At 37.6% G+C, this 14,034-nt stretch overlaps 1 protein-coding gene across 1 annotated transcript in view; it reads left to right on the forward strand.

The window, feature by feature from the left end:
• Positions 1–223: 223 nt before the first annotated feature.
• The window catches only part of LOC128250993 (von Willebrand factor A domain-containing protein 2-like), a 31,004-nt gene continuing 17,193 nt past the window's right edge, over positions 224–14,034 (forward strand). The window contains exons 1-5 of the mRNA XM_089343177.1: positions 224–522; positions 1,415–1,703; positions 2,126–2,686; positions 5,496–5,620; positions 12,197–12,391. Coding sequence (XP_089199303.1) covers positions 295–522; positions 1,415–1,703; positions 2,126–2,686; positions 5,496–5,620; positions 12,197–12,391 — 1,398 coding nt within the window. The 5' untranslated portion in view covers positions 224–294. The remainder of the gene's footprint in view (positions 523–1,414; positions 1,704–2,125; positions 2,687–5,495; positions 5,621–12,196; positions 12,392–14,034) is intronic.

Genomic DNA, 14,034 nt, shown 5'->3' on the forward strand with positions numbered 1-14,034 from the left:
ATGTGACACCTTTTCTTATCTAAAAGCAAAATTTAATAATATTTATCGTCATCATCATCATTATTATTATTATTATTATTACAACATGCTACTACATAAAATGCGATAATACAGTTTGCTTGCTGTGGCTCTTTGTTACCTCAGGAGACCATATCCTGTTACTTTGTATTTCTCAAAAAAGTCTTCGTTATATAAAGGTGTGAGACTCGAGGAGTATTATCAAACGATTAGTTTTGGATCTCGAGCTGCTGTCTGAATTTTATCGTTTAAGAAGAGACGAAAATCTTTCCAACAATGTCCATCAGATATCTTCTGTTTGTGGGCATTTGTCTTGGCATTGCCAGACACGTCTATGCCGTAGATTTGACCCTGAAACCTGGTGAGACCAGTAATGCTGTAATCGATGCAACCATAAGAAGAATCAGAACGAAATGTATTCTGGCGAAAGACTATTATTTCCTGAGACGGTTAGCAGAGGCCCAGACGAAGTCTATCGCAGCAACAACTGGTGGAATATGGAGGGTAAGTACAAGATTTGCACATATATACACATGTACACATATACACACACGGTGTATATGTGAACGGCAGTGAGCTGGCAGAAACGTTAGCACGCCGGGTGAAATGCTTAGCGGTATTTCGTCTGCCGCTACGTTCTGAGTTCAAATACCGCCGAGGTCGACTTTGCCTTTCATCCTTTCGGGGGTCGCAAATATCTCCTTGGTTGGTGTCAGGGTCCGCAATAAAACCATGGGGAGTGATGGACCCCTAGCTGCTGTCACAGCATCCTTTTAGGAGAGGGACACCCTGATCTAAAACCTACGGGTTTCTCGTCATTACTGGTCATCTCTCCCCAGACACTAGTCACAGAGACTCAGAGAATGACACTCACGTTATACAAGCGTTTATCACTATAATCCAATGACGTACACACGTCTATTTATGGAGACCTGGTTCTTTTCTTAATCTCATCTTCTGAAAGTCCTCTAGCTATAGAAGCGAGCAACCTGTGCGGAGATAACCAGTCGGAAGCGCACAGTTAGTTGCAACTTTCGACTGTCACTTTTGCTTCAAATTCCGCAGATCTGTAACGGGACAGCTTAGTCATCTGAGAGGTCATGGGCGGAAAGTCAGATATGTCATTGACAACGAGGAAACACATGGAGGTGGCACAGAGACGTAGTAATCACCATGCATGTCTCTATAAGTATATGTGTGTGTGTGTTTGTGTGTGTGTGTGTGTGTATATACACATATATAAAGTATATATGTATATACATATATATGTGTGTGTAGGAAGAGAGAGAGACAGAGACAGAGACAGACAGACAGACAGAGACAGAGATATATAGATATGACGACCTAAAGACTCCTCCGTTTGGCACAAAAATGCTTTTGTCTTTCATTTCTGTAGGTAACCAGTGCCCAATTGACAACCGTTCAAAATGCTTGCAGTGGTACACTGAAAACGAATTGCAGTAAAGTCAAGACCGAGTTCAATGTTGATGTATCGACGCTAACAATGTCCGACCTACAAATACCCCTATATTCTGGATTGGTAATGAGCTTGTTTATTTTAAACTCAATATCGCCGGTTCCACTACAAAAAGGACAGCAAGCTAATTCGTGGAAACGTCATATTCATTCGAACGGCAACATCACCCAATTCGTGACCCTGTCAAATGAATTAGAACAGTTAAGTAGTGAGTAAAACTGTTTGTGCTCCTTTGTCAAATACTCTTGTATATGTATGTATGTATGTATGTATGTATGTATGGTAATTCAAAAGATAGTTCTCATGGGAACTGCCCATATCCTACGTAAAATACTGTCTATGTAATCTCAAATTTTAAAACAAACTCATAATTTTCTTATGTTTTCTTAAACATTCTCTAGAACTAGAACACTATGTGCTAGAATAAAGACCACTATGTGCAAAACTAAATATATGACACCCTAGGTATAACACCAACTTGAACTACTAACTTGTTGGTTCTTGAGGTCCCTGGGTGAGACTTGGAGCCAACTTGTACAAATACAAAACAAAAGTCAAACATTCATAAGCAAACTTTCGCGTATGGGTCTATGCTAAAAAAATTGGTTTTAATTCTAAATATCTTTTCAGATTGTGCCGGTGCCCAGATGGACTTAGTTTTTGTTATTGACTCGTCCGGAAGCGTTGGAACAAGAAATTTTGATTTGACAAAAATATTCTTGGATAATGTTGTGGATAATCTAGACATTAGCCAAGATGAGACACGTGTAGCAGTGATTAGATTTTCAAGCAGTCCTATCGTAATATTTGGCTTAGGAGCCCACAATACGAAAGCTGCAGTAAAAAATGCTATTGACGCTACAGCTTACGATGGTGGTGGTACTGATACGGCCATCGCTCTTGACGAAGCACGTACCAGTGTCTTTACAAATACAACAAGAACATCTGTTGCTGCAAAAGTTTTAGTTTTGGTGACTGATGGAAAATCAAATAATGAATATAGAACAGTAGCGGCAGCTAAAAAACTGAAAGATGATGGCGTCATTATATTTACAATTGGAGTTGTCAATCCAAGAGTGTCTGAGTTAACTGCAGCAGCAAGTGAACCCAGTTGTACACATTTCATCCACTTGAAAGATTATAATGAGACTGATTTTATTGTGAGGGAAATTGAATCTGAATCCTGTAGAGGTAAGTCTGACATCAAATAACTTTCATTATTACTTACCTGTTGTTGCTGCTGTAAAGCTATATGAGACCTGATTATCCACCTCTATCGTCAAACATGTTCCAAATGTGACGTGAAAATCCCGCCTCCTTTTCTTATACGTAGCATATCGTTATCCAATGTGTCATTTTTGTAAAATGATAAGGGGGTGAACTGAAGGAGATTTGGCTGCTATTTCTACAAATTTGGGCCCTGTCATTGGCGCGCCATTATTATTATTATTATTGATAACATTAAAGTTGTAATTAATGTTAGTAGTGAAGAACAGTGGAATAGAGTTGTGTGATGTTGTGTAGTGCAGAATGATGTGGTGTTGTGTGCTGTAAAATGAGTAAACTGGACAATAATCAAACACCCCTATCACTGCTCCATTGTGGGTATAAAACTCATATCTTATACAAGTTTGAATAACGTTACATGGGAATAGCTGAAGGAGAATTCAATAAAAGGTATTACAACCACAGATCATCCTACAAACGCGTTGAAAACACGGAATTATCATATCCGACTGGAAAATTTCACTTTCAACAGATGAGCACCATCGCACTCCCAGGATACAACTCAAGACTCATTCCAATTATATTATACTCCTTTCGTTTTTGCTAACTTTTTAAAACTTTCCATCATATGTAATAATACTTCTCCGGATCATCAACCTGTCGATTCTATTGTGATTGAAACACAAAAGTTACTCCCATCCATATGAGTGTGCATATATATATATATATATATATATATATATATATATATATATATATATCCTACATCCCCCTCCAGGAAGACTAACACAGCTTCAACTAAAATATAAGATTATCTTTACCTAACGCTATTCTTATACTACCATATGCATTAATATATCCACTAATTGTTCTTCCGACATTTCTCGCACCATGAACTCTAACATACTCCTCAACATCCTGAAGAGATCTGCCAAAGCATTTGGCAAATTGAAACGTGCGTAAATGACTCATTATATAATCTCCACATAATTAAAACAATGGCTAACTAGCCCAGTCGAATTGCTTCTTATTGTGTTTGTTTCTCCATTCTCCACATAACTATATATATATATATATATATATATATATATATATATATATATATATATATATATATATATGCTTTATTTAAAAGCAGCAGAACAGAGTAACGGTTTTTTTGTTATATTTCTGCTGCTTTTAAATAAAGCAAATTACTCTACCTCTGGTATTTGAGTACTCTTTTTTCCACCTTGTTGCACAGTTCATGTGCTTACTCCGGTATATATATATATATATATATATATATATATATATATATATATATATATATATATATATATTTATATATAGTTAGATAGGTATATATATATATCTTGGGTCATCCCATAAGTAGTGCGATTTTTTTTTCCATTTATTTTTCAAAATTATGATAAAGTTCTTTTTTAATCTAAAATATACTCTCCTTCATTTTCTACAATGCTCTTCCATCTAACTGGTAGACTTGCAAGGCTCCTCTTCCAAAATTCCCTTGTCAGTGACGAAAAATACTCCTCCAGTACTGTTCAGACCTTGTCTACAGAATTCATATTTTTTCCATCCAAATGATTTTGAAGATTGCGGAATCATCAGATAGGGAAATGTCTGGTGAATATGGTGGGTGAGGCATTGTTTCCCACTGAAATTGTTCCAGCCTTTGGAATGTCATCCTCGTTGCTTGTGGCCGAACATTATCCTGATGGAAGAACGCCTTTCGTCTTGAAACCAAAATCATTGTTTTACTTCTAGCGCTGACTTGAATGACCAAATCCAAGCTGTTCTGCTAGTTCCTCGACATTTACGATGGGATTTTGTTCCACCAGGGCTTGCAGGATGTCCTCGTCGAGCTCTACAAATAACCTCGTCAAGGTTGTTTGGTGGACAAGCCTGAAAGGCATGAGGACAGACACATTCCTCTTTGGTAGAGCTCTCATTAACTTCAAGTCTCACTTGAAAAGGAAATTGTGAGTGGAGAGGAAAGTGCTGTCCTCGGGTGAGTTTACTGAAAGGTGGATGAAAGTTGGGAAAATGGCAAATGTGGATCATACTTCTCTAAGTGAAGACCTGTAAGTCGGAGAGAAGAAATTGGGAAGGGCACTTGCTCTTGGAGTTCCTCGATTATCCCTACAGGCTTTCTTGTATCAGAAGAGCCACATCTCCATCGTCCGCTTAACCTTTCTATGTTATATATATGTCTCTTCTTTTTCAGTGTATACCGTATATACTTAATTTCTTTCTTTTTTTTATCATTTCATTATATGTAAAGCCCACTCGCACTTTATGTCTGTCTTTGTACTGTCCCCCTCATCCTTCGTCCTTATGGCAAATAAATAAAATCATCATCATCATCATTATTATTATTATTATTATTATTATTATTATTATTATTGTTCAGTAGTTTTATTTTTGTAACGTGCTTTCACTTCACTACCGAGCGCAGCTCTGTGTGCCTTGGGTATGTGCTGTGGTTTGCTGTGATGTTCTTATGGTTACTGTATTGAAAGTGTTGAAAGTGTAATTATTATTGTTATTATTATTATTATTACTATTATTATTACTATTATTATTATTATTATTATTATTATTATTATTATTATATACATATATGTGTGTGTGTGTGTGTGTGTGTGTGTGTGTGTGTGTGTGTGTGTGCGCTTCCATTCATATATGTGTGTATGTATGTGTATGTACATATATATGTCAAGTAATTGTACCCAATTTTCCTCTCAAAATTGACGATGTCATCCGTTTGCAGCACAGACCCGTCTTACGAACGAGACAGAAGTATTAGGCAACGGCATTCCTAACACTAACGAAACAAAAGAACAAGTTTTTGATGTTACCAATACTACCCAGTCCACCTCGTGTACAATAATCACGGTAAGAAGAAATATTCCAGAACATCATTAAATAGGATGTTTCTTTTGTTGTTAGCTTTCTATTTTTATGGATGAGTGTGAAAGAAAACGCAGGATCCATAAACCTCGAAATCCTTCTAGGATTGAAGTTTAGTCGGGACAATTTATGACTGCAAGATAAACGTGAACAAAGGAGGAAATTCCAGAGAGTGGGTTGACATGGCAGGTGGGGGAGAAAGGATTGGGCGAAGTGGTTAGTATAGTAAAAGTGGGGGCTTAGAGAGAATGTGTGATGAGGAGAGCAGAGGTGGATCACTCTGAAAATAGAGCATCAAAGCGAACATTATCGATCCCACATGCTTTTTGTTTTAGAAAAGGCAAGTAAGCGACAGAAACTTGCAGGAAGATATGCGATGTGTACAGAGATGATGCTGTTACGGAACATGTGTGTCAGAAGTGGTTTAAAAGACTTCGATTGTAAAGCCTCTGCGTCTTGTTCTAGTCGACCAACTGATTGCAGACACGATAGAAGTTACTGAGGCTTGGCTGAGTGGTTTTGTCTCACCTTCCATATTCTCTCAATTTTATGCTTTCACCTGTTTCGGTCTATACAAAAATTCATTGAATGAAGAGATCTTTAACTATGAAGAGGATATAAAAATTTACTTGGCAGAGTGTTTTTGCCAGTAAGGAGAGGAAATTCTTTGAGTAGTGAATAATAGATCTTCCCAGATGGCAGAAGATACTAGAACGAAACAATAATTCTATCATTGATTATATAAATTGCATTGTGTCTAAAACTTGTCTTATTTTTACTTAAGATTTATCAAGAAAGATGAAGATTCTGAAGAAGGTTTACGTAATGGATGTATTTCCAATTATATATTACGCACATCTGAAGTTAAGGTATTAAATGCAACTGCATTGATTCCGTACACAACAATGTCTTTATTATGAATTATATATAAGCGTATTTAACATCCCCTTCATAATTTGTTTCGTTGGGAGTGTATTCATGTTTTATTTCGGTGAAAATAAAATGCATTTTGGAAATTCTGAAACGTCACTCCTGAAAAGCTTTTCCTTTTTGAATCAGGTAGCATAGAAACGAATAAAATTAAACAAAAGAGAGAAAAGGCAGTTAAAATATATTTTATGTATGTTAAGAGGCACTTTTGTTTGGGTAAGTAGCACTTAAATAATGTTTCTGCTTAACGAAATTCTAGGAAATATATTTCCCAGTACAAGTGCCCCTTGCTACACTCCCGGGCCAACAAATCCATTGTGAGTAAATTTGGTAGGAGGAAACTGTGTAGAAACCTGTCGTATGTTTGCACATGCATGTGTCTTTATGTCTGTATTTGTTACCCTCGAAACCGGTTAAAAATAGGTTATGATTTGTTTACTTCCTTGTAACCTTGCAGTTCGGCAAATGACGACTAAGTATGAAGCTTAAAGCAAAAAAAAAAAACGGAAAAAAAAAACGAAAGAAAAACATCCTGGGATCGATTTGTTCGACTGAAACCTTTCGAGGCGGTGCTCCAGCATAGCCGCAGTCCAATGAATGAAACAAGTAAAAAATAAAAAATAATAAAAAGGTAAAAAATGAAAGATAAGTGACAGTACTTGATCAAATATACTCAGAGAAATCCAGCAAATCCCTACAAAAATAGAGGGAATAATAAGGAAGTTAATAAACACGTCTTGTTATATGTGAAGTATTAAAGACCAACGATCCGAACCCATCGGTTTAATGAGGTATCACAAACTATCACTGCGTAAAATAGTTGTCTCGAAACTTAGACGTTTAATTTTGAACTAAGGCCTATATAACATGTTGTTGTTGGCACTCCGTCGCTTACGACGTCGAGGGTTCCAGTTGATCCGATCAACGGAACAGCCTGCTCGTGAAATTAACGTGCAAGTAGCTGAGCACTCCACAGACACGTGTACCCTTTAACGTAGTTCTCGGGGGAGATTCAGCGTGACACAGTGTGACAAGGCTGACCCTTTGAATTACAGGCACAACAGAAACAGGAAGTAAGAGTGAGAGAAAGTTGTGGTGGAAGGGTACAGCAGGGTTCGCCACCATCCCCTGCCGGAACCTCGTGGGGCTTTAGGTATTAAATGCAACTGTATTGATTCCGTACACAACAATGTCTTTATTATGAATTATATATAAGCGTATTTAACATCCCCTTCATAATTTGTTTCGTTGGGAGTGTATTCATGTTTTATTTCGGTGAAAATAAAATGCATTTTGGAAATTCTGAAACGTCACTCCTGAAAAGCTTTTCCTTTTTGAATCAGGTAGCATAGAAACGAATAAAATTAAACAAAATAGAGAAAAGGCAGTGGACAACTGTGGACAACTTATGCTATCCTTATCTGCTACTCTACAAAATGACCTATCTAGATACAATCTAGACGACCTGGTGCGGTTTGACCAGGTCCACATTGACACATCTGGGAAATCCAGTCAGTACCAGTTGGAATCGTCTGAGCAGGTTTGCGAGGCTTTTGCACCCCCCCCCTCCTATCTGCTGAACCTACACAATCCAACATTACATCTAAACCTCCATTCCAATCCCCCACTAATTCTAAAGTTCCTAGGAAACTTTTCAGGCGTCTGAAGAAATCTGGTCGTCCTGCCCCAGTAGACGGCAACCACCGACTTACCTTCCGGATCCAGGAAGATTGTCCGTGTTGCAAGACCCAGATTTTTCCGAACCATCATGGCGACTCCGCCTTCTGCTTCCGGACGACTTGGAGATGCGTACACCTCATAGTCACCAAAAATAGGTTGGAAGTCAGTCCCGTGAAACGTAAATCCTGATTTCCCAAATGGCCATCACGTCGACATTCAGTTCCCTGAGGTCGTTGAGCAGGTGACCCCCGCTTCCAAGACGACCCCCAGGCCACGCATATTCTCTCTGCCGATTTTGTACACGACCATGTTGTCGGAAAAAGAGAAGAAAAGAAAGGGAAAACTTACTTGGTTTTGTTTGGAGGGGCGGATTGCCCGTCCCTCCTGTTGGCTTGTGGTGTTTCCATCAGCAAATCACCAAGAATTTCTCTTGGTGATATTCTGGCGCAAATCTCCGATTTCCTGTGGAAAATGGGTTTTTAAGTTTGTGTGTGTGTGTGTGTGTGTGTGTGTGTGTGTGTGTGTGTGTGTGTGTGTGTGTTTCGTGTTGTTTGAATGATTTCTATGTGTGCAGGCTGGGAGAGACTGTGGGTGGGACAAAATCTTTTGGTGTAATGTTTGTGCGTGTTATTATACATTTCATTAATTCATCGTTGTTTGAATTTATTGGCATGTATTTCGTAATGTTACAGTCTTTATTTTGTGTTTGTTGTTGTGGTGGTGGGGGGGGGGGTGATTGTTTTTGTTGCGTGTGTTGAACGGCTTGTGTTTCAGATGTTAGTGTCGATGCCATGTTTGTTTTAGATGTGTTTGTTTCTGTTGTTTTGATTTTTCTTTTCTTTTCCTCTCCACTTCTTGTGTGGATGAGAATTGTTATTGTTTCTGTTTGTCCATATGTTTATTTTTCCTTCTGTCTCTTTTACGTTTTTTTTTCCCTTTTCTGTGTGAAGCTAAATTTATCTGAGAACTACGTTAATGGTATGCATATCTCTCCCTATTTACCCGACATTGCAATCTGCAACTATTTTTATTCACCCGAATGAAAAAAAGTCCTGATAGGAAAAATGTTTTGCAGATGTGGAAGAGGAGAAGAAGAAAAAAGCGACGAAGGCGTTGAAAGGAATCGCGTTGCAAGAGTTCCAGGACTGCCTGGAACAGTGGAAAATGGATCTGAACCGATGGAGTGCTTCAAATGGAGAACACTTTGATGGCGATATACGTGTAAACGTAAAACTAAGTCATTAAATTAATATTGCAAAATTCCAGTTTCTTTTGGGTACCCCTTGCATGTATGTATGTATGTATGTATGTTATCAATCAGTTTCATTTCTGTATTTCTTGTCCATAGAGAAAGAGCCGGACTCTAACATAGATTCAAGGCTCCTTCATTGGAACTTTTATCAACATCATCTAGGTATTTGTGCATATGTGTGTGTGTGTGCAGTATTTGGTGTTAGTGTATGCGCAGATTTGTATGTTTGTTCTATGGATGCGTTTTTATGTGTATATTTTCATGTCTAGTTGCATGCATATGTATTTATGTGCTAATTTTTTTTATATGTATGTATGTATGTATTCAAAGAAAGGATGGAACTAGCCTAACCTACATGAAAAGGTTGACCGGATGAATAAACTTCTGTGACAAAGGAACAGACGATAAATCACACTACTATTAAAATGAATGCCAGCAATTCCTGAAGTCTTCAAGTTTTATGTTCTGGAACAATGCACCCCTTTGTATCAGGTAATTCAACACGAGGTCTTACGAAACGCACTTTATGAAGGCAGGTAACACGTGAGACAAATTCTGTGTTTGTGTGTGTGTGTGTGTGTGTGTTTACATATGTGCGTGTGTGTAGACATGTGTGTATATATATATATATATATATAATAGTGGTTTTGATCTTAGCTGTTCTTTCTAGCGTGAGGGAATCCTATGATGGATACCTCTTTTGTGTTTAAATGTACACTGTGTGTGTGTATATATATATATATATATATATATATATATATATACTAGCAGTATAACCTGACCTTGTCTGGGTGTGACTTATTATGCCATCTACGATAAGTCTTGCTAGGGGAAAATCAACTAAAAAAGAAAGCCTTACAACGAAAAAACCCTTATGATGTAAATATGTTCATAATTCAAAAGACGATGAAATTAACAGGGAAAGTCTGAAAGCTGTTTTGCGTAAAATTATTAAGTATACGTAAATTTCATCCGTGTAATTGGCTATAGAAATGCGTGTGCAAAACAACTTTTTGCGCTGCCCTGATTATACATAGCAGGGTAATCCCTTTTCACAGGAGCTAGGATGGCAATTTGTGATGAAGCAATTGCTGGCGATCTGTTGCTAAACAGTTTTGCCAGAATTCTATCAGATTGGGCAGAAGGTGTTGATGCACCATTTTGCATTATGTTCAAAGTAGCTACTCGAATGTGGTGAACTGCTGCAGTCTGTGGCTGTCATTTTAAACCGGCTGCTGTCTTTCCCCAGCAAACTCTCTTCTTTGGAGGCATAATCTATGTATATATTAAAAAGAACAACAAAAGTTAGATGGCAGGGTCGGTACTTTTCACATATCTGTAATTTTTCAGATTAACACCCGCACGATTACCCAACCCTAATCCTAAACCTAATCCTAACACTAACCCTAACACTAACCCTAAACCCTAACCCTAACCCTGACCCTAAAAATCGTAACCATAACATTAATTCTAAACCCTAACCCTGACCCTAAAACCCTAACCCTAACACCCTAGTGAAAATCGTGGTAAATTTACAAAACATTGACGAACATGAGTTATATTTTACTGAATGTATGCTTTTGAGAGAGCGAGAGAGGAAGAGGTAGAGAGGGGGAGAGAAAGGAATAGGGTAGTTAAAAGTTTTCTTATGACTGCTTCTCTTCACTGCCTATTACTTCATTAGAAATCTAAGGATGCACATAAGCACATAATAGAGAAAAATGAAACAAATATGGACGACTTGCTCCGAAACACCACTGAGTGGGGAACACGTCTCAAAAATAACCTGCAGTTGTTTCCTTCAAAATTCCTACATGCTTGAAATGTACATACATCAAGGTACATTTGTACAAAATTTCATGAAAAAATATTCATTTTCCTGGAAGTTAAGAGGAATTTAAGTGGAATTTCCGAAAATTGTCCCCCACCTCCTCCCAAAACACTTTCACTGATAATTTTTGTATATTTGGAATCTACATAATAAATAATATATGCATAGAAAATTTCATTAAAAAATATTCATTTTTATGAAAGTTATGACCTTCCAAAGTTGGGGGATACAACTCTGTAGTTATGCCATCAATGTTTTGTAAATATACCACGATGTGAATGATTGTGTTTACTTGCACAGAGAGCGAGAGAGGAAGAGGGAAGAAATGAATAGAGATTGAGAGCAATGTGTATGTTGTTGTCACAGGTCAAGTATGTGTGGTTGTGTGTGTTTTTACGTATCTATGTTATGAAAAATAGGTAAAGAACACTGAGATGAAAGTTTAATCTATGACGTTGTATGTATCACTTTCTCTCTCTCTCCCTCTCCCTCTTTAACTTTTACTCTCTATATTTTTATGTTGAGTGCGTGTGTAAGAATGGCGTTCCAGGTAGAAGGGATGAAATATAAAAGTTGCTAGAAACAACAGCCAAATCTCCCTTAAATCACACAAAGGAAACGGAATTTTAAAAATCTAATTACTGCACTGGAAAGTTCACATCGAGAAAATTCCATTGATGTAAAAATTTTTACGAAAAAGTGGAAAATGTGGATTTCTATAAACATTCAAAAAGGCTTCACATAAACACACAACTTCAGATTTATATATTAAGATATATATATATATATATATATATATATATAATTACCGCCGTACGTGTCCTAGAAAAATGACAACGTAGAGTTATTATGAATCTTTATATTCCAGATCAACCAGCATAAGAGTGAAGCTAACATCATCGCCACACGTGGCTCTATGTTAAGAAGCCCCACTGACAAGCATCTTGAGCAAGTATCTTCTTCTTTAGTCCTCACCCCACATATATTTGCACGTATGCGTATGTTTGTATGTGTGTATATATATATATATATATATATATATATATATATATATATATATACACACAGGGGTTGGACAAAATAATGGAAACACCTAGCATCAGAGCATCATAATTTTGAAATATCTATAAAACCGTCAAAAGCTTGTTTATTTTCATGCTTTTTTTAATTTATTATTAGTGTTGCTTAATATGTTTTGCTAAAATTGCTGTTTCTTTTCAGATGTCATCAGAATAAGGTAATTAAAATTCATTGAAATGACAGATCTATCGGACTTTCAAAGAAGTCAAATTGTTGGTGCTTGTATGGCAGGCGATAGCATAACAAAAAAAAAGCCGAAATGTTTGGTGTATCAAGACGTACTGTCTCGAAAGTAATGACAGCCTTTGAGAAAGAGGGGAAAAAACCTCCTTGTCGAAACGAAACTCCAGAAGAAAACTAAAACTTTCAGGTAGGGACCGCCGGACTCTTACGCGAATTGTTAGAAAGGATCACAAAAGTACAGTTCTCAAAATTACTGCAGAGCTTAATGACCACCTTGAGAACCCAGTTTCCACAAAAACTGTTCGCCGGGTGCTGCACAAAGCCTGATTTCAAAGGAAGGGCTGCAATCAGAAAACCACTACTTTCAAAAATATATGTTGCAAAGCGTGTTGAGTGAAGTAAAAGCCTACATAATTGATCCCTAGAGCAGTGGGAAAATGTTATTTTCTCGGACGATTCATCTTTTACCTTATTTCCAACCACCGGCCGAGTATACGTGTAGAGACAGCCAAAAGAAGCATTTGACCCAGAGTACCTTCTTCCAACTGTTACCCATGGAGGAAGATCTGTGATGATCTGGGGGGGCTATATCTTGGAAATGCGCCGGCCCAATGGTTTCCCTTCGTGGCAGAATTAATAGTCAAGACTGTTAAAGCATTTTATCTGATCAAATTCATCCTATGGTGCGGAACTGCTTCCGGAGGGAAACGAAATCTTTCAGGATGATAATGCCAATTGACACAGCTAAAGTTGTAACTGAATAGCACGAGGAACATTCTAGTGAAGTTGAACATCTTATCTGGCCACCACAGACGCCAGATCTCAATACTTATTCTATCGGTTTCTTTTGCCGAACTGCTCAATTACGGGGACGTAAACAGACCAATACCGTTTGATAAGCAGATCAAAGTAGTGGTAGGCTAACACCATATATGCATGTATCAATGACGGGAATCCACACAGTTTCCATCAACCAGATCCTCTATCAAAGCATTCATCGACCCGTGGCTATAAAAGAAGACATTTGCCTTGAGAAGGAATTGAACCTAATAACGTCTGGTTGCAAAGCTAACGCCTTAAGCACACAGCCATGTCTGCTCCTATTTAGGTAAGAAATGACGCCGAATTACAGCGACCCCAGTATATGACTGATACTTATTTCCTCAACCTCAGAAAGGATGAATGGCAACGTCGATCTTGGCTGAATTGGAACCTAGGATGTAAAGCCGTAATAAATGCCACTAAACATTTTGTCCGGCCTGCTAACGATTCTGCCAGCTCGTCGCCTTTCTAATAATTATAATAGCCCTTTGTACTACAGGTACAAAGCTGTATTAATTCTAATAATGATGTCGATGATGATGCTTTCTTACTTAATCACCAACGCTTGGCGTAAACAACTTGGCCGGTGTAATACAGGACGACATTAAACAAGATTCCATA

Source organism: Octopus bimaculoides, chromosome 27, assembly GCF_046866305.1.
Source record: "Octopus bimaculoides isolate indiv1 chromosome 27, ASM4686630v1, whole genome shotgun sequence".
Classification (NCBI taxonomy): Eukaryota; Metazoa; Mollusca; class Cephalopoda; order Octopoda; family Octopodidae; genus Octopus; species Octopus bimaculoides.